Source organism: Rhopilema esculentum, chromosome 19, assembly GCF_057945365.1.
Source record: "Rhopilema esculentum isolate cy_ngs chromosome 19, ASM5794536v1, whole genome shotgun sequence".
In the NCBI taxonomy this organism is placed as follows: Eukaryota; Metazoa; Cnidaria; class Scyphozoa; order Rhizostomeae; family Rhizostomatidae; genus Rhopilema; species Rhopilema esculentum.
This window is the reverse complement of record NC_142833.1, coordinates 3,846,615-3,873,626: the sequence shown is the minus strand read 5'-3', so window position 1 is coordinate 3,873,626 and position 27,012 is coordinate 3,846,615. Positions and strand designations below refer to the sequence as shown.

Here is a 27,012-nt window from a genome sequence, read left to right as displayed (position 1 = left end):
TTTCCCTTGCATGCTCAAAGATGTAATTTTTAAATTTGACGGGAATTTCCCATAACAAAAATGGCGTCACAACAACAGACAAGCCTTTCACACTTGCTGATAATAATAATAATAATAATAATAATAATACGAATTATATTATTGAAAGCTATCATATAGCAAAGCTTTTAAACACGATCAGAGTAGACTTCATCTATTAATTTAGCTGTCTAGAAAGGTCTCGCGCTAAAAGGTTGATTTTTCCAATCTTGGATAACTATGAAACAGATGTGAGTAATTTCGATTATATAAAATTCAAACTTAATCATAAGATGACAGCTGTTTCTATCAAGTTAAAGAAAATATACAGTGAGTTAAAACTGCAATGAATTTACCGATGCCTCTATAGATAAATTTGTTATATCAGTTTGCAGACTTTCGAATAGCAAAAATGAGAGACAAAATTTTAAAAATAGCTATCTATGTGGAAATCGGTTAAGACGTACAAAATAATGACTTGAATCACTATAAAGAAAACACATTAAATCATTTGCTAAGAGACAAGGGCTCGGAGAAAAAAATGCTTTCATCTAGGAACATAACTCGGAGTCTATCTTCTATTCATCTTGGTTGGTTTCTGGGGTTTCTGCTTCTCTCTCCTCAACATCGCTATCTTCAGCTTCGACATGTGCACCATGATGTCCAAGGGCAATACCATGGCCGCAATCATTTCCATGATGAGTATCGTGTAAAACATGCACGGAATGGCAAGGTTCGGCAACATGATGAACATGGACGGCGTGACCGTGTCCATGACCGTGTCCACCGTAACCATGACCACCGTATCCATGGCCGCCATAACCATGACCACCGTAACCATGACCACCGTAACCATGGCCGCCATAACCATGACCACCATATCCATGTCCACCATGTCCACCGTGATGACCGGAAAGTACATGTCCAGTATGGCCAGTTACGTGAGTGTCAACAGCATAATGATCTGCACCGTGTGCGTGTACGTGAGGGTATTCGTGTGTATGAACTGCAGCGCCAACACCATGATGCACGACTTCAGGAACGTTCAATACGCCAACATGATGGTCAAGATGATGGCCACCGTGATGTCCACCGTGTCCAAATGAGTGATGACCACCGTGTCCACCACAGCTGCAAAAACATCAACAATCATTGAACATTGTTTAAAGCAAGCCTTGAAAACAGTTGGAAACACGCATAGCCCCCCTGGGTGTCTCGCCTAGGCATACATCTACCCTCCCTGGGTGTTCCGCTTCGCATCATTTTTGGAATAAACTTTGTAATGGTTGCGAATATGAACGTTGTTATGAAATTTCAAGCCCCCACTGGTAATATTATTGTAGTGCATTGTGCATTTTTGTACAGTGTGCTGAACATTCTCATTGGACCAATCAGCTAAAAAACAACTTCATTGGACTAATCCAAAACTGAATAACCTAATTTCTACCTTTTTCTAGCAGCAATATGGCGGAATGCAACAGAGACAATTTGCCCTTCGGTAATGAATTAAATCTACCATTTTATACCTTAGTATATCCTTAGGAATAATACTTTAGTATGAAAAGTAAGTTGCGAACTTATGTCATCAAAATATTCCGATATAAAAGCCAAAAGTTTTTGTTTTGTTTTTTGTTTTGTTTTGAACTCATTTGCTCTAGGTAGTGTTTTGATGTTGCTAATGTTGGTTTTAAGTTCCAGTGGGGCTACCTTAACTAATAAACTCTTACATTTAGTACCAATTTTAAGACAGCAACTGATATTCTATATTTAGGCACCATTTTGACATTTAATTGTCTGAGGATTGTCGACCTTTTCAGCATAATGACGCTGTTCTATTGTAACTCGAAAATTTTTACCTGGATTGATTAAAAGCTACCCTGTTTGAACAAATGTGTAAACCTATCATCATTCTCACTTTATTACCTAGTGAATAATAGAAATCTTTGATTTTTAGCTCACCTGGAACATTTCTTCTCAACTTTGCTGCGCTGATCGGCAGTCTCATCGTTGTCCTTATTATCTTCATCACCCTCCTTGCTATTTTCATCGACTGCTGCTTCGTCCTCTTGGCTTGCCTCGTTATCTTTGCTCTCTTCATTTTCTTCTGCTGATTCATCTGAAGATTCTGCATTTTCACCGCTATCTTCCGTGCTGTTTGAATTTTCACCACTATCTTCCTTTCCTTCATCGCTCTCCTCCTTATCATCATCTCCTGATTTTAAAGGTGCAGCCATTGCCACCACGAGAAGGCCCAAAAGCATTAACAGAGTAAGAAGCTTCCCCATGCTAAAAATACAAGCCCTGCAGCTTTAGTAATGTGTAATATTGAGGAATATTAGTTTTCCTATTGTTGCTTAAACTTATAAAAATCATTGGTAGAAATGGCATCGTATTGAATTAGGTGATGTTTGTTTACAGTGTTTTATTTGAAATAAGAAAATATTGTTCGACTGAGAGACAAATACTTGTAAAACAGTCACAGAAAGAGGGTTTCATACCTTAGCTTGAGTAAAGCTATATTAATAACTTGTAAACTGAATAAGTAGCATTAGAAGTTTTGTATCATGGCAAAAAGAATTTCTTTGGCTCGTGAAGACAATACCTCATATCGTATGTTTAACATTAACAATGAAATGGAATATACTGAATCATTTTCCGTAAAAATACTAAAGTGCCCTCCTTTCAAAATTCACTAAACTTCCTTGGCTTTTAAGGAAAAATTCGATTTTAAACATGGTCAAGAAGGATCTGTCTTTTGAAAAAGGCAGGCAAGCAATATTATCCTGTTTTCTGCAGATATTTTTAGTGAATCATTCTGTCATCCTAAAGTTTATCAAACTCATCATTTTCAAAGAAAACAAGGCTTAAATTTGATACGTTTGTTAGTTTAGTTAATATGTTATTTTAGTAGCATCTATTTTCTCTGTGTAATTTTTTTTGAATATAATTAATGTTTCATGGTTAATGTCACAATATGTTCCTAAAAAAAGTCAAATACATACCTTGGATTGAGAGTGTAACAAGCTTTCAAAGTTTTACAGTGGCTATCTACTGAAATCTGTGTAGGAATGATCTTTCCACGAGGTCACAACATGCAGTCTTAATACCTGCAAAACCTGTTGAAATCACTAAACCTGAATGGTTCTGCAAATTGACCTTCATAGTACTAGCAAAACGGTATGGCGCAAAGCAAATTGAAAGATAAAGCGGATAGACGGAAGACAATGTGTTCACCGATAGTCACAGAAATACTTATGAAATTTATAACGAAGTTTAGCTATCAGGCAAGATTTTGATAAAATAGAATTCTAGAAATGCGAAAGTTGTTTTTCCATAACGTAATAGGGCCTGTTGGTTTTATACTGAGAAAATGCTAGCAGATAAAAGCGACTAGAAAATAAAAATGGGAATTTCAGTAGCAAATATTGGGTAAATTCCATTCGGGCTGGCATCGTTAAAGGCTAATAAAGCTCGAAGAGCCTCATAAAAAGGAATGGACCTGCCTCATACGGAAACCAAACACAGCGATGTGTTTTGCTTTGTAGAATTTGTAGAAACCAAACACAGCAAAGTAGAAATCTAGGTATAGTAGTTGATTTTAAAGATAGATTTTGCAATTTGTATACAAAGCAGATTTAGGTAGAAAATATCAAGAGAATCTAATGGGATATGATTTATTCGATAAAGAAAAAAATTTGATGGAGCATTTGAAGTGAGAAGGGACTATTATGAAATAAAAATTTTGGCAGAGGATTAACCAAGTGTAAGGTATGAACAGGATTGATCAAAAAAGTGGTTATGAGATGGCTGATGAGCAAAGAAAGCTTGTTAAAACTAAAAATTGAACATAATCAAGTTAAAAAATTTGCCAATGATAAGGAAAGAGAAAGAATGATGAGTACTTTACGAAGATCCTTTACGGTAGCGAGAAAATCTAAAATGCAGCGAGAAAACGTTACATACAGATTTTAATCAGAAATTGAGAAACTGATATTCTCTGTTCAGTTTGTTGATGTGACAGGGTGTGATACTTGGCTTCAGGTAGGACCTAACTAAAAGTTTAATTCAATAAGTGATAGGCCTTTTATCGCTGCTTTATATGTTCACCTGCTGGTTGTCAAAAGATAGGAAAAATCTTGAGGCGACACAAGCAAAGGTAATAAAGGCATTTGCGACAAAGGATTCTCCCTTTCTTGGATTCAAAAGCAAGCATTGAAAGTTACTTACTTAAAACTAACGATAAAGAAACTAATTGAAGATTAAGGATCATGGTATCATAATTATAAACCATTTTGCATTATGACGCCATGTTTTTCCCTGTGCCATGGCTCTGCTTGCTCGATTCAAATACAAATAATCACCGCGCTGGTTTTGTGCTTTGTGTTAAAAAATAAAACGATAATCATGCGATTGAAATATGCATCAAGGGCTTGAGAGTTTATATCACGATCTGTTGATCTGCCACAAATACTGCAAGTACAGCAATGCATTCACTGCGTATCAAATCATGAAAAATTGAAGATTGCAAACAAGTTGAGGATAAAAACGTGCAGAAAAAGTCGTACTTAGCACAAACTTTACAGTATTATTAAAAAATTATATTTACATATGAAAGATATTTCCAAAGTAACGATATTCATGAACAAAAAATGAGTTGTTTTTTGCCTTATCTGATAAGTTATCTGTTAGCAATTTAAAAAATTGCTTTAAAAATCTTTAAACAATCTTTTTAATATGTTTTAAAATTTTTCTCATTTTTAAAGAAATATTTAAAATGTCTAGCATCAAAATATTGTTTTTTAGAAGCTCTTTAATTTTATTATATTCAAAACATTTGGTCAAGAAATTATTGGTTAGGAAATATCCGATCGATAGGAAAGATAGCTACTTGCTTCTTTTCATGGTTTCGATAGGAAACACAACTAATCGCTTCTTTTCATGGTTTTGATAGAAAAGACAAGTAATCGCTCCTTTACTGCTATAACAGCTATAACAATCTGAGCAAAGCTTGTGAAGAAGTTGACAGTTTTAATTATCTTACAAAAAATCTCTTGTTGGTAACTGTCAGAAATTTAGATCCTTTTTATATATTTTCTGCTACTTAGATCAGACTGACATGGCTTGAAATCCGCAAAGCAGCGGCATCTCATTTTGTTTGCGTCACAACTTCCCCGTGGTGTCCACCATGATCAGTCACGCTAATGGCTCCAGAATGTGTTGTTGGATTGTGAACTTCGATAGTTGGTTTTCCATGAGGCTCATGTGCTGCTTTTACATCAATGGTTGTTGTCTGAATGGTTGCATGATGGGGATCATGATGGTTGTCCTCATCTTGACTGTAATGCTCTACCTCGCCGTGGGTTGGGCCACCAATTACCGATATTCGTTCCATCTTGTCACCAGTGCTCTTGGTTGAATACACAGGGATCGTGCTCATCACCATGCCGTCTCCTTCGCCGTTATGTCTCTCAAGAGCTACTGGTACGTGGCAAACGTCAAAATGGGCTGCATTTGGAAAGTAGTACCAAGCCATATAACCGTCTGTACATGTGAACTTTCCACAAACATCTTGGTAAGCTATGGTCCCGTGAGAAATCTTCTGATCGTTGTATGTACATTCCTTTTTCTGCTCACCAACCATGCTAAAATCTTTAGCGAACTCTCGTTTCTTTGCAGCTACATCTTTTCTTGGGCGGGCAAAGGCTATTGCCAATGACGAGAGTACGACAAACAAGCAAATATATTGACGTACCCGGTCAGCCATATTGCTCTAGAAACAATTAACCTTTCAGTAACAACCCTGTGACAACTCAGTAGGCGTTTTAAGGAATAACCACTTTCCCTGGTGTAGGAGAATCAACTCTGTTACTCTGACGTTTTCTTTACGAATGAGAAACACAGGAAAAAGTTGTAAGGCAATTAAATGTTTGAGAGAAACTAGGGTAAGTTCTGTGTTAAAGCTCCTTTTACAACTGTCCCTCACAGATATTGTGCCAGCCTTAAGAGGAAGGGATAGTAGACAGGAAGATTGCTAGTTAACGTATTTTATCTCTTGTATTCCCGGCCTCTCCAATATTCTCGCCTCTCTAATAATCTCGCTTTTTCTCTAAATTAATCCCACCTCTCTGATAATCCTATATGCGGGTTTGATGAAAGAAGATGTTGAGGTCGATTTTGTCGATAAAATTTGTCTTAGAAAAAGAAGAAACGACTCTAGAACAAAATACAAGAACACGATAATACTTCAAAATGCTCAATTTATCCGCATTTTTGTTCACTTGTTATGCTCAGTTGACATATTAGGTATTTCAAAGATACGGCTTTAATAGTTTTGAAACTGAAATCTTTGATATCCTGATAAGTAAACCACTTCCTTTGCGTATTCTTGCGCTGAAAATCTAAGCCCGCTTTCCAAAAAAACGTTGGAAATATCTAAATGCCTCTCTGATAATCACACCTCTCTAATAATCCCGCATTAAATTATGAGGTATAATAAATAAACCTGCAGCTGGATTACATAAGAGAATACGGTAGATACAAGACTCTCAAAAGTGTTTATGGAAAAACAGTGCACGGAACTGCCAATCATGTCTCTATGTAGCTTGATAGCATGGATACAAAACACGTATCAAATAATCTTCACTCCATTTATCAAGCCATTTCTTTTGCCTCAAAATCTTTAAAGTCCCCTTAAAGCAAGTATGGCTTGAACTTTCTCATCGCATTTGATTTATCTCGATATTGAAATATGATTTTATCAGTTTTGCCGTTTCAAAGTGTCGTGCTCTAATAACGAATGGGGCGTAGCAAAATGCTGATAAATGACATTATTCCTTGCTATCAAGTTCCCATGGTCTCAACCTTGAGCGATAATGACTGCATTATCATGGTTTGAAAACAAAAACAAATAAAGAAGAAGGATGAAACAGTCAGCTTGAATGACAGTATTGATCCTTACCGGAAAGTTCAAGTCCAAGAATCTTTTAATAATCCAGTTAATATTGAAATGAAAAATCACGACAGTGTTTATTTGTTTGCTATTTTGCAATTACCTGATTCCCATCCTTCCTCCAGATTACACGCTTGGTTGGTCAGAAACAATGCAAGCACACGTCTCAATGATTATGTTTTCCAAGCCGATAATCGTACAGTATTAACTGCCAAGTTTTAACTGTATGTAAAAAGGGGCACCGACATGTATGCTAGCCTTCAAGAAAAGGCTGTTAGTATCAATTCTGGTGTCTGATCTTGATACCTAATCGTATTTTCATAATGGCATCACACAGGTCTTTTCCACGTACATATTCAGTTTTTAATTATTAGTTGAATCTCGATTTGTTACTTTAAAGCAAAATCTGTTCCTTCAAAGTGAGAGACGACTTTTCTAATATATATTAGGAATAAACTCTTGCAATCAAAAGCTGGGCAGTTGTACAAAGGACTGCTTGAAAGTTGTCAAGATACAGCGATGAACTATTACGCGCTCAGGCAAAACCAGAGTTAGGCAGTAGATTAAAGGATAGGAGTCTTTAAAATTGGCTTTCGTTGTCAAGCCTAATGAAATTGAATGGCTCTGCTCTGCTTAAGAATGAGTTACCACTAAATCTAAAATATTTTACTACCCAGCAAGAAACTAGCTAGATCTTTTCATCTCAAGGCAAAACCCAGAATGCTCCAAAAGAAGTCTATCATATTGTTGTGCGAAACGTCAAACGAACCTCTAATCACTACCAAAAGTCTTGGCACACTAACGTAGGTTTTCAAAGGCAAATTCAGCCACCCCCTCCCTTTAGGAACAATGATGATCTACTATAGAAAAAAGAAAGGGGTTATGGAGTATGCTTTTTCTTGTGGCTTGTTTGATAATTTTCTACACTTTCAACATTGTTTTGGGGGGAAAGGGGGACGGATGTAGTAGTATTCGGGAAAACAAATGAAAAATAGAAAAGCACAGCGCAAAGTGTTGGGTGTTCCAAGTAACTTTGGCAGTGATTGTCCACTGAAAATTTTGTTCTTTGTATAAAAAGTTTAATAGGAAACTGAAGAAATTCTTGCTGCAAAATGAGCATACTTTCCAAAGCAACACCCCTAGGAAGTCAAGCAAACCTATTGAACAGTTACTATAACGCAATTATGTTATTTGGTTTATTTGAAGTGGCTGAAATAATTTTGGGTTATAATAAAATACTATAATAATAATAATTAATACAGTCCAATTTATATTCTTAGCTTGAAATTTTCTGAACATAGCAACAGTAAATATTTTTTTGGTTAAAATAAAATTGAAGCCAAAAACAAAAGTATTTCATAAAATAAAAAAATTATAAAGCATATAAGTTAAATAAACTCTACATTGCTTCCGTAGTTAAAAGTAGCTGATAAGTCATTGCCATTGTAGTCAGTAAATAGTCATTGTAGTTTTGCTTGCTATCAGAAATGTCAAAGGTTCCAGCGAAAATTTGTATTGGAAACGAGAAGTTGAAAATAACCTATAAAACCCCAGTACGCCAATGCAGATGTATTGTGTGTATATCTGATAAAGCCTTCAGGAAAAGAAAATACATTTTTGATAAAACAATACAGAGTTACATTCTAAAGATAAGATTGCATAGTTTCATTTCATTTCAGGTTCACAAGTAGCGTTGTCAGGGAAATATTCTATAGAGAACTTCAGAAATTGATTTACTTTATTTTTCCGTTATCGAAAGCTACCTTGCCGGCCTCAATGAATGCAAAAAGGCATTGAAAGCCTCGCGGAGTGACGCAGAACTAAAGCTTTATTTGTACAAACGCTTACCTACCTGTTTTGCATTCTTTATAGTGCTATCGAAATAACCCCGCTGAAAATAAAACCGATGACTAAGAGCAGCCGTCCAACGACATCATCAACCTAAAATGAAGCAAGAATTGTTTTCAGAGCAATATTTTTGCCAATTTCCCAAACTGGTTGTATTTCAGTGAAAATTTATAAATGACGAAGAGGTGTAAAAATAGTTCAACTGCACGACAAAGGGAAACTGAATGAAATCTTTGGAGTACGTGAATGACTTAATAGATCTTGATCTAGAAACTAACATTTCAAGAAGCAGGAGACTGGATAACGGTTGTGCCTTAGCTGAACAAAAGGGTGAGTTTCGGTAAGTTGATTGTATTACGATATCTTTAATGAATAACAAAGAATCCCAAATTTTCCTGCGTTTAAGAAAAATCCTTAAAACACGTTCACTAATGCAAATTCAAGAAACAACTCTATGAATTGATCAAGCCAATCACAGTTTAGAACATTTACCAAATGCAAAAGATGACTCGATTACTGTTTACATACAGAGTTAGAAGATATTCTTGCCACAAGGTGCAATAGTTAGACGCGTTATTAAACAATAATTATTTCTGTAGCGCCTCAATTTCCAACGTATTCATATTTGGAAACAATTACAACTGTGTGGAAGTAAAAAATACCAACATTACTTGAAGAGATGAAAGGCAGCAAAAGTCAACTATGCAAAACTGGTCAAGATGATGTTGGGCAATTTCATTACAGAAAAGGCCCAACAGAAATCGAGACTCGGAAGTAATTAGAGTATAATCATTATGGAATCACTAAGACCATGAAAATTGCTATTATTCTAAAAGACATAAATTCTCGAATATCAAGTAAACGAACAATTAAGAATGAAAAAGTTTGACTTACTTGTCAACTCAAATCAAGCCTACACTTTCTTAACTACAATTTTCAAGCTTCAATGCTGCAAAAAAGCATAAGACTAAACCTCCAAGTGTTTGATGACCAAAATAAAAGTACATCAAGTGCGAAGGTTACTCTCTAGATATTTACACCTTGTGAGCATCTCCTAAAAACAGGCGACCAATGACTATTTGGAACAGAAAAAGCACCTTATCGATTTTTTGAGCTTTTTTCGTATATCGCAAGTCACTATCTTTTTGTCATTCCAAAATGAACTATGGTGCTTCACTACTCAAATCTGGAAAAACCTCGTTGGTTTCTAAACTGCTATCCTATTTGAAAAGGCATTTTATATAGAATTCCACACTGTCTAAAGGTTCTTTGAAATATTTTACGTAAAAACGTAGCGTCTCTGATTCCGGATAATATTTTGTCATAGGACATAATGATGCAAATACAAAAGGAATGATTTTAATATGAAAGGAATGACTTTGGCAAATACTGAAAGAAAAAGGGATACAGGGGAATATCAATCACTGATAATATACTTTTCATATACTTTTCATATAGTTTAAAAACCCAAAAAATAACATCATCACGGCAGAAATAAACTAGTCTTAACAACACTCTTGAAATACCGTCATATGTCAAGGCTGCAGAAGATGACAGGGCAGTCATTAAAATGTACATACATTAGAAATATCTGTTGAATAAAATCTAGAATTCTTAACAAAATGGTACGAGGCAGAGTTATATAATTAGATAATATACCAGCCGAGCATATTTAATTGCACACAAATGACATTTGAACAAAAATTCTTGCTTTTAAATTGAATAAACAATGCTGTTAATTGCTGGCTTTATAAACAGCACTAAAAGCCTGTTTTACGATAGAGGTTTTGATCCACGATGATCTGAATTATGCAATGACTTCATATGGTGTTTGCAAAATCTTCAAGAAAATAATAATTTCCTATACATACATCAGGATTAATTTCTATTGAAAACAAGACTTTTTACTGATTGGTAAAAAAAATGTGTTAAAACACGCTGCTTAACAAACGTTCTTCAACAGAAAATATTTTACATGATCATAACCCCAATCATGAAAGTAAAAGAGATTGCTTTAATTTTAAATGGAGCAACACACATTTTTCAAATCAATCATTGATTCAACATGATAGCACAGCAAGTAACAGAATACTCTGTGAATTGCTGTCCACATTTTTTTGCTTGGTAGAAATTAGCTTTTCGTTTAAGCAATCTGAAAACAGTTTTCTCTGAATACAATTATCAGACACAAACAAGGTTGGTAAAATTTTAATTTTCAATTAAGAACACATTTTGACGCCAGTTTTACAGGTTGCGTGTCTTTGGAGTTAACAGTTATCAACCAGAGAAATTCATCTTCAGGAGTGAGTATTGTTCATATCACTGCATTCTTTGGTTTTTATTTAAGGTAAAATTAACTTTTGGAATCTCAGTTTTTCCACAGTTTTGGACAACTTTTCTTCTCTATTTGATGAAATGTGAAAACGGAGCAGAAACCCTCCCAAGATCCATGCCACGCCCAAAAGACGCTGTTATGTTTTGATTTGAAATTGTTAACGCTTCGCTTATTCTGTTATTCTGTCATATGCCAAATATCAAGAAATTAAAGAAATTTGATAAACAACACGCTCAAAAGAGTATCTCCTTGAAAAATTTGCTCCCAGAAGCCTATAGACCAGGGTTATTCTAAGAAAAATTTACAACACCACAAATTTTATCACTGGCAATTTTTTTGTTGAACTTTTTAACTTTACTGTTGAGAAAAGGCAAACAACGGTAGCATTAAAGCCACTGACCTCAAAAATATGTTTCAGTGTTGGCATTTTAGACGGTAAATGTTTGGGAATATGGAGGATGGTATATTTTTACCCAATAAGAGAGCAAATACTCAAAAAGCGGTAAAACTTGGCCTGAATAGCAGCACACAGCCCTCTAGAATCTATGCACATGAGTGGTAGGAAATTGAGAATACTTAAGAACCCTGCTACACAAATAAACATAAGGCCAGGGCACCCATTGCAAAGTGCAGGATAGAAAATGCTTGGATCTAGAAGTTACGGAACAGGCATTGCAGTCCCGTAAGAGGGGGGCTTTGCCTTAGCTTTTTGCTTCTCTCCCCCTTCCTGTATGCTTTAAAGTCTGCTTGTGTAACCTTCTCTTGCTTCTTTTCTGGTATTCGCTACATACCAATCGAAGACCCTTACAGGCAAACTTTTAGTACAAAATAAATCATTTGTTGCCATTCGTAAGAGACCATTTTAACGATGATAATTTTTTATTGTTAGTTCTGAAAGCTTTTTGAGGGTCTGAAGCCAATGACAATGCAATAATGTGTTGTTCAGCATTTATAAAACTCAATAATCTCACCAGTCGAGACGTCAACATGAAGAGTGCATTTGTTTTTCTTAAATCACTTATTAAATGTCAACAGAATTATTCTGCTGTGCTTCAAAACACTGCAAAGCATGTTTCAAAAACAAAGCCATTCCCGTTGTCAAAAAGATATCAAGCGAAATCAATCATTACAGGCTAGCAGGTGCTGTGTTGTTGTTATTGTAAGTAATGAAATTCTTTAACAAAAAATTCTCATTTTAGCAATGGCAACAAAAATTGCAAAGGTCTCATTAAAAGAGTGGAAGCAACTCAATGAATAATGCGGTACCTTTGCTCTGAAAGCCTTGAAACAGAAAAGCTCTACTATTGAAGAAGAACCATAAAAATGAGACATGGGGATTAACAATGCCTCCAAAATCAACAGTAGCACTGTCGTTAGTAGTTTAGATACTAGTGGAACCTCCTCAAAATTCTTGACATTATGCATATTTTGGGTGCTAATAGTAGTAGGGAACTCGCTTGTTATTGGTGTACACCGTATTTACCAAAGAAAGCAAATCCCGGATTACTTAATACAGATTCTTGCGGCGCTAGATCTGATCAATGCATTTGGTCCAGTTACGATATCAATTGCTATGTACAAGGTGCACCCGCACGGTTTCTTAGGCCTATCAGACAAGACCTTGTGCTACTTCTACAACTCTGCCGCTACAATGCTTCGCCTATCGGCTTGTTTTGTAATGACAGCAATGGCCTTGGACCGGGCAATTTCAGTTGACATGCCAGTTTACTATCGCGCAGTGCTGCAAATGAAGACAGTCCAGCGATGGGTCGCGTTGTTGCTAATTATTGCCTTTATTATAGCCTGCTTACCGTTGGCGGGAGCCTCAAGAATTCTGCGGTATCAAACTGTCTGCTCCTTCGATTTTGGCAGCCCGTATGCCGCTTTCATAGCAATCATTGGATACTTGCAGTTAGTCATTGTACTCGTGTCTTACGTCATTATCCTCAAAGGCCTCTTCAACTTTGTAGGTGAGTGCGATGATCAAAGTAGCACAACATTTTCCGCATTTAATATTCAAGTAAATAATTAGAGTGCAAAGATGTGGTAGACATAGTTCTCAAGCAAAAATTCCTTAAGCTATCATGTCGGCCTAGGAAGTTATTCTAAAACACTTTTTGATAGATGAGACTTATGATAAGACAAATATCTGAATAGACTCAAAATAATAGTAATATTATTTGTTTCAAGAGCGACAAATAGCTAGACGGGAAAACAGGAGCTTGGTGAAAAACAGAAATATCAGGATGAAACTTGCAGATCGACGAAAGAGCAGTAGCGGCCTTGTCATGAAAGACATCAAAAGTTTCAGGGTTTGCAAAGAGTTCGCAAAAATGACTGGACTAGTATCGCTGCTATTTTACATAAGCTGGATTCCAATTGTAGTAAGTATTATATACGATATTCTATTTTTTAGGTCAAAAATACAGTTTTAACATCAAGCATCAGGCTTATCTTTTTAAAAGAAAAGAAAAAAGATAATCAGAAGCAATTAGATTATTTCAAGCAACTTATAAAAATACCTGCCATGAAAAGCTCATTCTGGGGTAAAACAAATAGATAAAAACATAAAATAAAGGATATCAAATACCTCCGCTATTATGCGTACGTACATACATACTCTAAAAGTATTAAACGCTGCCTTCCGAAAATATTTTCGCGTCAAAATCTTTAGAAATGTTGAGACGCTTCGCTCCAGCTTTTGCCTCAAACATATGAATTTGACATCAAATTGATATCATGATTTCTTGAAACACAATTGAAGCAAAGATAACCTTCCTTCTGAAGTCCCGCTAAGGACACTGCATAACAGTAGCCTTTTTATTTTAATGACTTGATGTCTTGATATGTATATTGACTACATATATACTTGAGACATATATTGACTACACTTATTCTTTTTAGAAATATTGAAACTTTCGATGAACATTAATGTATACCCAGTTCTTCCTTTACGGGCATGGAGCATTATAAACATAAAATTCATGTCACCGTTTACATAACTGTCTCTAAAAAACAGATCGAAAGTCCAAATTAAGATTTCCAAATTAAGACTTTTTTCTATATATAGAAGGACACATGAACAACGGCCATGAACATAGGCGATTGACTGTCACATGTGATGCTAAAGGCAGAGCCTTCTATCAATCAAAAATTGACCAATCACCAAGTGTGATCTCACACACGTTCACTGATTGGCTCATATTGATTGACAGGTGGCTTAAGCAACTTTAATATCTGTCAATTGGGTTAAGTTAACAGCAACTAAATCTTCCAAACATTGTGTTTGTCATCTTTTCAGCTTTCAATAACAGTTCAGCTTAAAACTGGAAAAACAAGCGACATCTTACAGCTTTTATCCGCAAGAATGTCTATAACTGGCTCAGTAGGTAACCCGATAGTATACGCATTACTTTCAGCCAAGTACCGCAAAGGATACTGGTATTGCATACAAAAAGTGGCTTGCCTCTGCGGAGCACCAAATCCCAAACATCCCAGTAAAGAGAGTGCAAGTAAGTGTAACATTCGTTTATTTCTGTGCAGCATTCGTCTTTGACGTGAATAACTCACATGCGTGTATTCAGTGTTGGATGACTTAATACTTTCAATATTACATTTGCAATCCATAATAGAATTTTATGTTCTATGTACCAAGAACAGTGAAGCATATTAGAGATTAAGGGAGCTAAAACGTTTAATTTGGGAGGGGGTTAAACATGCTAAAAGCCAATAGTAAAGCGATTTAATGCATGGTTTTAAGTACATTTTTGAAAATACTGGGGAGCGGGTTGAAGCCCCCGTAGCCCCCCGTTTTTGAGGTCTCTGCCCTGTACAAAAAATTGAAAAATATTTGATACCTAACCCATCGAGAGTTATACGACATGTTTTCTAATGCTTGTGACATGCCAAACATATTGATTGATTTTCACAACAATCGGGAGTTCTGAGTTTCCCCCGATTCAATCGTTTCTAATTTTATTGCTTCGAGTACACTGAGGTTTTCAAAACTTTTTGATTGTCCTGTACTTTCAAGAATCAGTTGAGGTTCTTATTGCTAGCGCTCTTGCGATTTTTAACGAAAGACATATGTCCATATGGGTTCGAATATTTTATATTACACTATAGACAAACTTTCTGTGATATCAGGATTCAGCAACATTTTCAAATGTGTTAAGGCCGATTTCCATTTGACACTTTTTGTGTGCGCCGGCGTAGCGCCTAAAACTGAGCATGTGTAGTTGAAATCAAGTGGTCTCGATTTTGCGTCCGCTGTGATCGCCAGAAAGTTGATAGGGTCTCAACTTTTTGTGCGCTCGGTCACTTGACAGCAGTTCGTAACTACGCATGTTCAGATTAGGGCGCTACGCCCGCGCGTACAAAAGATGTCAAATGGAAATCGGCCTTTAAAATATTCGAAACTTGCTCACAGGGAACAAAGCTAAGGGACTGCATACAGGGGATTGACTATAAACCAAAGACATCACTATTGAGCAAAAATTGCACGTTTGGGGCAAGGTACAATTAAAAAAAATTTCTGATCCCGGCAAAGTGGAAATTTCTTTTCTTCCCTTCTGCCATCAACTTAATCAATTACGAAGTTAAAGAAACACTCTCTAGATAAAACATAAACGAAGGAAACACCTTCAAAATAAACTTCGGTATAGAAGTATTGATATCTTTATGCCATTAAATGGAAATAGAGCAAAGTATCTACAGTCTCGGGTAGGAATAAAACTGTTTATAATATTTGAAAATATCTTAGATAGATCCAAGTTTACTATCAAGCAAATATCTAATACTGCACCCTACAAAAATCCTATATAAAGTGGATATTGCATACAGCAAAAACTCCGGCTGTTAAGAAAAAAGTCCCAAGTTGTTTATGAAGATTTTGTTATTGGTCCACCCTTTAGCAATCACGCGATAATATTGGTATCTGTCTGGAAATATAGCTTTGATTATTTGGCTTTGTCGAAAAGGGAATGTACCTGGCGCATGCCATTGGTCTGCTGTTCCTTCGGCGACCATCTTCCAGTCGGTCCCATCATTCGATCCTTCAAGAAAAAATTCCCCAGTTGGTTTACAACATCCTCCAGGGTACCCTGTCACAGCAAAGGCTCTCACGAAATAAGGTCTCTTCAGGTTCACCTTTATATAAGCGATGCCAGAAGAATCGGCGTTTGCCTCAACCCCATACGTGCTCCACGATGCAGTCGAAAGCCATTGCCTTCCGTCCGCTACGTTTCTGCCTCGGCCCCAGCCTGTCGCTGGCGCAGGATAAACAGTGAAAATGAAATCATCTCTGTTATCCTTGCGAAGAATGTTGCTCTCTGGGCTGCCAATTAATTTTGTGTCATACCCTTCCACCTGAATTGGAGAAAAAGTAAGCGAAGAGAGTACGCCCAACAAAGCCAATTTTTTTAATAGCAGCATTTTGGAAGGATTGACTTCACGTTCTGATGGCATGGATTTGTCCTTCGTCTGTGTCGTTCCTTGCTACGCCCACAAAAAGTATGACATGGAATTGAAATACGATGCTTCAGCATTTTTTCCCAGGCCCTACCTACGAAATCTCTGGATTCCTGACGTCTCTGTGAGGAGGGCGTAGCTAGAGCATAGGTAACTTGATGGTAGGGGACACAGCAAAGGGTCACTTAGTCATAATGCTGACAAAAGCACACCCTACAGGGGAGCATGCTTTCTCAAGAAAATTCCTTGCCTGAATTCATATTTTATTTTATATTTTATACTTGAGAAAGATTTATTAGGCTAGCTTGCCAACAAAATGAACGTGAAAATCGTGCAAAGCTACAAAATGAGCTATTTGCATAGAAACCTGGCAGATGATTTTTATTGTCCTCAGTCCCTCGTATAGCCCCTTATCGAATCAGCCCGTATATAAAAAAGTCTAAATAAAGAAGCTCCAATGGGGCCTGTGCGAATTAACAGATGGTTTAGGCGTTGATATCGAAGGCCTGATCTGAGGGGATGGGAGAAGGGGGAAATGTGGGGTTCCTTACTTTTGTATGAGAGGATTTGAAGGTAAAGTGGGATGTGGATATGATTATAGAAGAGAATGATTTAATGGGCTGACATTACGACGTTGGGAAGACATAAATCTTACGTTCTGATTTTGTAAAATAATACACCAACTTTACAAAATTTATTAGCTAAACCGGGTTCAATTTCTTGCGCTTAAACATTTATTCTAAAAATTCGCAAGGTCTTTCCGTCGTCACATAAAAAGCAAAGCAGATAAACTGAACTGGATGATAAAGTCAAACTAGCTAAGCAATAGTTACTATAAATCGTTATGTCTAGAAAGTTAATTCCGAGTATCTAAATCAATGTTGTTGATATTCTAGAATGTAACGTGCACGTGTGCAAGATTTTTGCCGCCAACCATAATGGCGGCCTTCATCAAACGCTTGAATAATCTTACTTTGCAAAGCTGACGTCCAACTGAATTTAAGATGCACGCTCCAACTGTAAACCAAATGCAAAAAACCGTAACTTTCTAGGCCTCTAAATTTAAATTGATAAAGATGTGTTCTAACTTCTAACCATGTACAGTTGGACTTTCATGGGGATTAGAGAGGAGGGTGGAGGGGGTTTAAAGAAATGGTCTGAGTGATTGAATGTCCGAATTATTCAGGGTATAAGGTTTGAATTGAATGAGGCAAGAAAGCAAGAACTGGGATTGAAAGTCAGTCAGTTTTGCATAAACAACGGTTCTCAAAGCCTTAATTGGCTTGAATCTTTTAAGTGAGCCCCACAAAATGATTCCTAAATGGAGAAATAAGGAATATTCAGAGTGTGACTCGAGATTTCTCACATAGACCATACAAAACATGTACTTGACCGTCGATTTAACGTCCTCTAAATTTGTACCATTAATTCAGATATCCAAAAGCAAACTAAAATTCGCCATAATAACAGGATATTCACAGGCCATTTCTGAATGATATTGAGGGAAGGAACCCCATCCCCATCTTCTGCTCCTTTCACTCCTTTGCCTAAAATAATTCTTAAGTACTCTTCTCAGTAGAGAAGCGCTTGGAGTAGAAGTTCAGCTAATTACACGGTAATGTATTCGATAATTCCCTTGCTGCATATACAAAGGAAAGAGGTGTAGGTCAATTTAAAGATTTCTAAAGCCTGTAACTCTCGTTCCTTGCGACAAACAAAAATAAACACCTCTGTAAAGAAAATAAGTTAATCGCTGGTGTACGCAGTTTGCAAGCATAACTGTTTATTCTTTCAAATCAAAACGTCGACTTTGTATTAACGAACTCAAAGTAACAAAAGACTGTTCCAGCTACGGTAGTTATGACGTACTCAAAACGTAAAAGCTTTAGAAAATTTACAGCTAACGGGACAACTTGGTCTTGAATTGAACATTAAGTCTTCCAGGCTGGCTGATTGATTTTGAGAAGGTTGACTAAATGGAGAGAAGACTCATATGCAATTTGTTTGCGTCTGACAACTGACACGAGAGAACAGACACGTACAGGCGAGAAACATTACCCGTGCTCTGCAAAGAATCAACTTACATGACAAGTTTTTAAATACAGTAACCAAGTAACAGAGCCTTACTTGTGGCAAATGCGACCTCTTGGTTGTTAGTTGGCAAATGCGCCGTTAGTTGTTGACTGAGGCTAGTCACTCTATGCTGGTCTGTGATTAAAGTTTGATTGAAACTAAAGCCGTGGATCGAGTTATGCATGTGATGACTAGTGGAACGAAATAAATGTTTGTGCAGCCAGGATACATTGCAATGAAATTTTAACTGCATGGTAACAACAAGGATTTACAGCCAATAATGCTAACCTTGCACCTGATATAAAATCATAAAACTCAGTGGAAAATACGACATTGGGTTACAGCGAAATATTTTCGCGTTTTTCAGTTTTCACCATTAAGATTTGTGTGCTTCGTTTTCACCTGATACATCAATTCAGAAGGATCACACACGTTTTCGGACGTACATACACAGACGAATAAAGCTGCCCTTGACGTTGTCAGTGACTGAAAGAGCTCTCACAGTTTGATTGTTTGATCGTATCTTCACAAGTTTCCCAATGTAATTCGTAGATACAATTTTTGTTTACATTATGCCTGTCACTTCCTGGTCGTGAGGTATTTGTGGCAAAACAAGCCAGTTTTCAATGTTTGGCATACAAGAACAAGCGCTGTTTATGGGGGCAAGTTAAAGCTCAACTCTTCATTCAGAGCAATGAATTTGACTTCTACCTCGGGACCAACATGGCAAGCGGCGACAAATGGCACTGTTACAAGCGGAACGGATCAGAATTTAACTGCGGCTGTTATTATTGGATTTGTGGCAGTGATATTAGCCTTTGAAAACTATTTGCTCCTGTTTGCCGTATCTGAGAAAAGACTGAGACGAGTGCCAGAAATCTTGATATTCTGGTTAGCAGTATCATCGATGATGAATTCGTTTACAACAGTAGCTATCATTGCTTATCACAGAGTTGCGGATAACGAAGGACGAACGGGTATAGATTATTTATGTAAGACGCAGTTCTGGTTTGCCACAACCCTTCGAACCAATGACATTTGTACCACAACCCTTATGAGCGTTGATCGATTTTTTGCCACAACGAAGCCTTTATTATACAGATCTAGAGTTAGACGGGAACATGGATGGTTATCTGTGGCGATGTCATTTATTTTATCTAGCATAATATCGTGTCTACCTTTTCTTGGTTTCGGAGACATATCTCGTGTTGTGCCAAGTTTGTGTGTAGTTAAATGGGATTCTGAAGTATCAATACTTATACTGGTCATAGCATTTGTTCAATTTGCAATAGTTTTGTGGTGCTATATAGCAATATTTTGGAGCATAAAACAGCTTGTACGAAGACAAAAGGCGATGGCAAAATCTCAAGAAATAACTTATGATAGTCCAGCTCTCAATCGCAGAAAAGCCCCTAGCCCTTCTATTAGCTTAAGCCCTTCCATGGACACAAGCTCCACAAGTTTAGAGCTACCAATTCAAGGACACCAAAGCGAAAAGCCAATACCACTGCGGATAAAAGCTGCAGTAAACCGGACATTATCCAACTACGAAGGAGCCCAGTCCCAGTCTTTTGGTTTGGCAAGATCACAAGAGGGTATCTTCAGAATTGGGTCTACTGCTTCTTTAAGTACAGTTAGTATTCGTTCAAAAACGTCTCCAAAAGGACTTAGGCCACAATCCTCTAAAAGCCAGTATAATGGAAACACACTACCACACTTACGCAGGTTGAGTAGTCTTCGAGGGGGAAGCATGCCTCTGAACCACAATAATAGCTTAAAGCCTAGTATTTTTCGGCATCTGACGTCGATTAGAGGAAGGCTCCACGATTCTGTGATGAGAAGAAGGCGCCAAGCAAGTGAAAAGAGGCAATGGAAAGATAGCGAACACTTTGCTAAAGTCATGGGGGCTATTGTTCTCTTATTCTACATTTCATGGATTCCATTGGCTGTAAGTATATTTGGATATTGTAAAATTGTACAACTTCATTTGAGCAGCGTAAATGATTGATGACAAGGAGTGATGCTAGCGATCATAATGACGATGATGTTGCTAATGATTGATGTCGATTAATAATCACGATCATAATCATGATTACTGATGATCATGGTAATAATTGATGACGATGACAATAGTTGATGATTATGAATTGTGATTACTGACGCTCGTGACTAATGATTACGATCATGATATTGATGATTGAAGGTAGTGAGAAAGATGTCAATAATGACGATAACGTACATCAATTATTACTATGACGACCATGATTTATGATGGTAAGTGATAATGAAGCCTTTTTTTCGCAGACAAGCATCACGCTGACACTCATTCTTGGAACGACTACACTGGTTATAAACATCACATACTTTTCTTTAATAATGACACTTGGAGGACCATTACTTATACCAATAGTTTACGGTGTAATGGCAAAAGCGTATAGAAATGGATATCGAAGAGCAATTCACTACCTTTTCTGTTGCAGTTGTGGGACATCTGGCAAATGCTGGTTTAGAAAAATTCATGTAAATGACGGATAATAGCATAAATCTTGTGTTTAAATTGCTGACGAAAGAGCTAAAAAGTAAATGAACGTTCGAGATTTATCAATCTTAAAACCCAAGGACTCTATTTATGAACCCCTGTCTCACTATAACTGATTTTGTTTCACTGATGTAATATGTGAAAAGAAAAATAATATTTATCATGAATAGCATTATCATCTACTTTCGTTTATATAAATTCGTCTTTATCAAATTGGTCAAAGCTGGCTCCGTTAACTCTTTGCAACAACTAAGGGGCTTAAGCCATCTTTCAATCAGAAATTGACCAATCAGCAAGGTGATTCCTCTCACACGCTAACTGATTGGCTGATATAGATGGCCTAATATTCATAATCGAAACGGAACTGCTAATAGCTGTAATTGAGACGCAGGGTACTTAGACTATCGTAATACACAGCGATTTTGCCAAAGTTTTCGAGAGGTTCATGTCGTCATTGACTTTCTCTAACTCTACACTATATATACGGTGTAGATTGATCGCTCAAAGATGTAATGGAAAATCGTACATTATAATTACTCTTCATTCAAATCAATCAAATCAAACTAATCCAATCAAATCCAATTCAATCCAAAAAAATCCAATCCGATCCAATAAAATCCAATCCAATCCGATCCAAAAAATCATTCTCAAATCAATACTACATAGTTACAAATCAATACTACAACGACTTTAAAAGCAGCCCTAGTCCACATGGCTGAATTTAACAGCAATAGAGTAAGCTAATCGAGAGAGAGCCCCCATCCCCATAAAGACTGTTCCAACTGCAACTTCCAAGCAATCATAGCCGCAAAGCCAAATCAACGACACTATGTGTAGAAGCAAAAGCCAATTCATCACTTTAATCACTCTACTCAATTTCTACCAATCATAGCCGTACAGATCAACCAGTCACCCCAATCACTGTATTCCAAGCAAACTCTCGCAAGACGTTTAAGGCTCATGCGCAACCTCCATGCTTGCTGCAGCTGGTTATTTACGCAGGGAAAACAGGAAAGTGTTTGGTAATTTCATGCAGTACGATATGAGGCCGGTTTAAAAAAAACTTTCTCAAGCACCTTTATGGCCTTACATTTAAAATGCTATAAACTGAAGGTTGCGGCCAGGACCACCTTTGCGGAGGTAACAGCCTGCAGGCAGGTAACAGGCGCTGCCCTTGTCATCAAAAACAATTTTGTTTAATTAAAATTTTTTCGTTCATAAGTGATCAATTCTAAACATTACTTATAAAGGTTTCCAAAGAAAATCCTGTTCGTAATACAAAAGGTTTTTATCGATGTACTGGTAGTGTAGCAATTTCATTTCGTAGCCTTCCAATAAAATTCCAGATATTTGTTTATCGAGGATTACTCTAAAATTTAATTATCAGCAAAAGAAAAATGATGGCGGAAATCAAACAAGGCACGTTTCAATTCAAATTACTAAAACGAACCCAACCTGCAACCAGAGTTGTATGACATGTCCCATACAAAATCAGGTCAGTTTCAGATCAATATTGGATCATATATTTTGACCTACATTCGTCATTATTTGCAACTTTTGAAAACCTGAACAACAGTGTGCGCCAATTTATGTCTTTGCAAGCATAGTAAGCGTCGGCACAAGTAAATAAAGGAACAAACTGGCAACTACGAACCCTCCTTCTTGTTAGATTGCTAAAATTGGCCTTAATTTCTTACGAACGTTTTTATGGCTAACGTGTAATTTGATAGATATTGATCTCGAGGCAAGATATGCGTAAACCGATCGGGACACTAAGCAAAAAACTCAAATGATATGTTCCATCAAGCGATGCAACTAAAGGCAGATGTCTCAACTGTACTCGAAAAAGAAGCATCAAATTAAGTCTCTTCGAGAAGCAAAATGTCTTTGGAAATGTTGAAGCATAAACATTCTGAAGGGAGCTGGGTCACGTAAACAAATAGTTTGTGCGGGACAGCCTGCGCGTAAGAGGGATATGTTTGCCGTGAAAATGGCAGGCAGTGAAATCTTGATACTTGCGGCAATGCTGCTAAGTCTGAACCATATGCTTAAAGCATAGCTTGCAGCATTGTTTACTGTTCGTGAACCTGGACTTCCACAGACAGATATCTCTGCGCTGTCCCTTCGGTCAAATAACATGTTAGGGCTTGAGGCGTTGCAGGACAAACGGCTTGTTTTTCGTGGACTGATCAATGAAATGATGTTGAACAATACGTATAAGATAAATCTTTAAGGCTTCGGCAATGACAAAATATTTTTTAGTAACAAAAGGCGTTAAAGGTTTCTCGTTGGGCTGAGATTCTTTGTCCTACCAAATCTCACTTAAGTTGTTGTGGTGGATTCACCCATTCACCCCATTCACAAGCATCGACACAAACACACTGTCCCGCAGCCTTACACGTGACCCAGCCCCTTTAACTAGCTGTAAGAAAGCCCTGAAACAGCAAAAAGATCGCTTTTCCCTGGGTTTCTCTGTTTATCAGGCCACATGAATCTCTGCACTTGGATTTATGAGGCTCTGATACCAGGGGGCCCGTGAAATCATTAAATGTGCGTTTGTAATTGTTATTGTTGCTGTTAAGAAATTTGTTATAGCTTTCTTTTATAGCTTTAGCTCAGCGCCTGGGGCAATCTTCCCCCTTGCCCCCTTCTTTCGGTGTGTCTTGTTCGTTTGCGTATCGTTTCTTGTGAACGTTAGCAGTAGCTAGATTTCTTGACTTCAAAATATTTTTTTTTATCAACTACGTCATGAAGCCATTTACAATCGATCTGAAATTAATAGCTTTGTATTTATTTTTGCTCACATCGTAGTAGCATTGATGCTTCTACAGAACAGACGTGTGACGCCACAGCATCAATGCTCGCCATTTTACATTACGGGAAGAGACCAACCAGTGCAGGAAATACCAATAGACGCTCGTGGTATTGGTTCAAGGAAACAAATCGCAGAAGTAGCCTTCGAAAGCAACATCGTGCGCTACAAAGAAAAAGCAATGGAAGACCAGAATTCAGACGAAGAGCACGTTAACCAACAGGTTTCTATCGCCATCGAAATGCAGACAGGTTTTGATGGCGATGCTGAAGATAGTGACCACGGGGCTAATGATATACTGCCTTCAAAAACACCTTTGCATTTGGCAATCAACGAGTCACACTCAGTACCTTCAGTTACGCGCCCAAAACGCCGACGGTTAAAGCGGAGAACGCAGAGCGAAGAAATTCCATCAAATTGGAAGGGAAACAGGCCTTTAACTACAAGTGTATACCTTGATGTTCCGCGACCGTCGATTGACTCCGACTGCCGTAGGGACATTGAAGGTGATACAGACTCAACGGACCTTGAGGCTGATATTTCATCTATAAGCAGCCGTAACGTAAGGATACATTTAACAGCTGTAAATAGAGACAAGATAACGCAGTAGTACAGGTGTTCATGCATCAGGACATATAGCTAAGTGCCAATATTCATACTTGCAAAATCGATATTAACATTGATATGCGAATGCTTAGAAGAAGACTGCTATATGGAAAACGCTTATAAGAGATACACATAGAACAATATAAAAATGTTGTGTTTAGTATAAAGCATAATGCTTAGGTAATTATAGTGAAGATGAGTTTAGATCCCCTTTGTTTAGGGCTATTCTACTATCCATTTGTCTGAACAAATGATTAGTGCATCTTACGCACATGCGCACTAGGGCGAAGGCTAACGGACAAAATTATCATTTCGTCGCGCTTCAAAGCAGAACTATTATAACACAGCTGCATCGTACAGAAAACAGCAGGGTTATCCTCACTCTTTTCATGACACCTTTTTCTCTAAAATATCTGGTCTTTTTTCGAGAATAGCTTATTCCCTTAACAGCCACAAATGTTCCTACCACAGAGTTCGTTATGCGATGTAAAAATAGCATTATTGATTTTAACTGCGCATGTGCATATGATGCGAGATTTTGAAAGCCAGTGGATCTTCGAACATATACTGGTTGCCCCCCCCCCCAAACAATTACTTCTTTGAAACATTACGTGTACAAATGACGAAATCGCGGACTCCTCACAATTCTAATTTTAATGCATTCGTTGAAGGAAAAGTTTTTCACGATGAAAACTAAATCGCTGTAGAGAATTGTTTTTATTACAACCAACTGGAGAACTTCAGTTTCATAAAAGGAGGCTAGTCTAATTCGATCTACAGCCGATTCCAAATGCCAAATCATATGACAAACTGAGTTAAAAATTGTAGGTATAAAGTTCATTATCCCCATTGAATAATTTCAAATATCACTTAGAAAATGTAACCATACTACCGAGAGTGGTTTTATATTATCTAAGATCTAATAAATCTATATGAATATCCTCTGCATTAACCTGCTTATAACGCAGCAAAGAGTTCATTAAACATTCTAATTTTGTTTACAAAATAGCACAAAAATATATATTTCAGATTGTATTGTGTTGTTTTAAAAAACAAATAGGAGACTATTTTACAATATCACTATTATTGAACATGAAATAAATGTATAGCATATTGTAGCACCATTCCAGAGTACATTTAATAAGACACAATGTAACGCTCATTGTACAGGCCTTGTCACGCTTAAATTCATCAATACAAACTTTACCTGTACATTATAGCATGTGTCAACAGAAGTCTTATTATAATTCGTTCACATTACATGATATACATAATTTGAACAGTTTTTGTGGCGGTACAGAATTTAAAAATTGCTTTGAAAAAAGCAAACATTTTATTACAAAACATGTTAAAAATTTTTGCTTTCTTCAAAACCATATACACAATTAGATTGACATGGCATTCGCTACTGCTTTGACGACCATTTCATCAAAGTTCAAAGCTTTTGAGTACTTTTTGAGTTCTTTTTGGAGGTGGGCCACGAAAACATTGAATTGTATACGAGTATCTGGTTCGTATGCATGGCTGCCTGTAAGGAAAGTAACTATAGCTCGTTGGCTGATATACAGTGGGATCTCAATTAATGGAATCACAACCTCCCCCCCCCCCCCCCCTCTAAAAACAGACACCTCTATTCAAGGGGGACAGACACCTCTATTTAAGGACCAATGCCTCACAAAAGCAAAAAGCAGATATAAGAACACGCTCAAACAAGAGAGGAAACTTTGCACCACCATCCACAAGACAATAGGTATCTCCTTACAACAAGGAGCAACTTTCGTCACACCGGTTACTGACAAATTGCAATTTCAGAGTATTTTATCAAACCATCGTGTAGACTTGCTACTCTTCTTATCTCGAGTACCAAATGCTATCTATAAGGTTGGGCTTTCTTTGACAGTATTTTTCATTTTAAGGGGCAAAACACAATGGTGATGAATCTTTATTTACAATATACACATCTTTCATTCAATGTGAAACAAGAGAAAACGAGAAAAAATTGCCTATGAAAGAAATGATTCTACAGGTTTCGTTGCTAATTTATTCTAAAAATTTGCAAAGCTGAATATAATCTAGAGTTGCTATTAGAATTTTAGCAAATAAATCAAACGGTCGTTGTAGAGGATAATATTTAGCATTACTGCATTTGAAGGTTTTATTAATCTTTAAGACAGCAATCGTCTTCACCGCTGAGAAGGCAACGTCGAATTGGCAAGAAGAAAAACATGTTTTTGTTCTCAATACCATCAGTAGCTGGGCACAAAGGATTCAGAATATTCAGAATATCCTTGAAATTATGCAAAAATCAAGCTTACTGAGTCAAACACGCAGCTGTAATAGGGTGGATCAGCTACTTTGATCAT

The 27,012-nt window shown here is 37.0% G+C and overlaps 4 protein-coding genes across 6 annotated transcripts; 2 read left to right on the top strand and 2 right to left on the bottom strand.

Annotated features, from left to right (window-relative positions):
* Window positions 1-443: 443 nt before the first annotated feature.
* LOC135688363 (uncharacterized) lies at window positions 444-3,148 on the bottom strand. Its single transcript, XM_065205190.2, has 3 exons — window positions 3,021-3,148; window positions 1,978-2,304; window positions 444-1,149 (listed from the first exon to the last, which is right to left on the bottom strand). The coding sequence occupies exons 2-3, from the start codon at window positions 2,301-2,303 to the stop codon at window positions 597-599; spliced, it is 879 nt and encodes a 292-aa protein (XP_065061262.2). The 5' UTR covers window position 2,304; window positions 3,021-3,148; the 3' UTR covers window positions 444-596.
* Window positions 3,149-3,307: 159 nt separating this feature from the next.
* LOC135688364 (uncharacterized) lies at window positions 3,308-8,925 on the bottom strand. Of its 3 annotated transcripts, none has more exons than XM_065205193.2 (2): window positions 8,820-8,925; window positions 3,308-5,788 (listed from the first exon to the last, which is right to left on the bottom strand). In XM_065205193.2, exon 2 carries the CDS (start codon window positions 5,780-5,782, stop codon window positions 5,165-5,167), a length of 618 nt encoding a protein of 205 aa, XP_065061265.1. In that variant the 5' UTR covers window positions 5,783-5,788; window positions 8,820-8,925; the 3' UTR covers window positions 3,308-5,164. The 3 variants fall into 3 exon arrangements, with proteins under 3 accessions (XP_065061265.1, XP_065061266.1, XP_065061264.1); XM_065205194.2 differs by lacking the exon at window positions 8,820-8,925 and adding an exon at window positions 6,977-8,798 and having other exon boundaries at window positions 3,308-5,860; XM_065205192.2 differs by lacking the exon at window positions 8,820-8,925 and adding an exon at window positions 6,977-8,795.
* Window positions 8,926-12,480: 3,555 nt separating this feature from the next.
* Window positions 12,481-26,270, top strand: LOC135688354 (rhodopsin, GQ-coupled). Its single transcript, XM_065205177.2, has 4 exons — window positions 12,481-13,120; window positions 13,341-13,534; window positions 14,452-14,662; window positions 24,043-26,270. The coding sequence occupies exons 1-4, from the start codon at window positions 12,481-12,483 to the stop codon at window positions 24,651-24,653; spliced, it is 1,656 nt and encodes a 551-aa protein (XP_065061249.2). The 3' UTR covers window positions 24,654-26,270.
* LOC135688355 (uncharacterized) lies at window positions 14,842-21,861 on the top strand. Its single transcript, XM_065205179.2, has 2 exons — window positions 14,842-20,640; window positions 20,997-21,861. The coding sequence occupies exons 1-2, from the start codon at window positions 19,387-19,389 to the stop codon at window positions 21,225-21,227; spliced, it is 1,485 nt and encodes a 494-aa protein (XP_065061251.2). The 5' UTR covers window positions 14,842-19,386; the 3' UTR covers window positions 21,228-21,861.
* Window positions 26,271-27,012: the final 742 nt, after the last annotated feature.

Bases quoted from the DNA above. Each gene is read 5' to 3' on its own strand.
- LOC135688363 (XM_065205190.2), bottom strand. From the start codon at position 2,303: ATGGGGAAGCTTCTTACTCTGTTAATGCTTTTGGGCCTTCTCGTGGTG. The intron at 1,150-1,977 runs GTGAGCTAAAAA...ATGTTTTTGCAG, and splicing joins GTTGAGAAGAAATGTTCCAG to CTGTGGTGGACACGGTGGTC.
- LOC135688364 (XM_065205193.2), bottom strand. From the start codon at position 5,782: ATGGCTGACCGGGTACGTCAATATATTTGCTTGTTTGTCGTACTCTCG.
- LOC135688354 (XM_065205177.2), top strand. From the start codon at position 12,481: ATGGGGATTAACAATGCCTCCAAAATCAACAGTAGCACTGTCGTTAGT. The intron at 13,535-14,451 runs GTAAGTATTATA...TCATCTTTTCAG, and splicing joins TAAGCTGGATTCCAATTGTA to CTTTCAATAACAGTTCAGCT. The intron at 14,663-24,042 runs GTAAGTGTAACA...CTCACATCGTAG, and splicing joins TCCCAGTAAAGAGAGTGCAA to TAGCATTGATGCTTCTACAG.
- LOC135688355 (XM_065205179.2), top strand. From the start codon at position 19,387: ATGAATTTGACTTCTACCTCGGGACCAACATGGCAAGCGGCGACAAAT. The intron at 20,641-20,996 runs GTAAGTATATTT...TTTTTTTCGCAG, and splicing joins TTTCATGGATTCCATTGGCT to ACAAGCATCACGCTGACACT.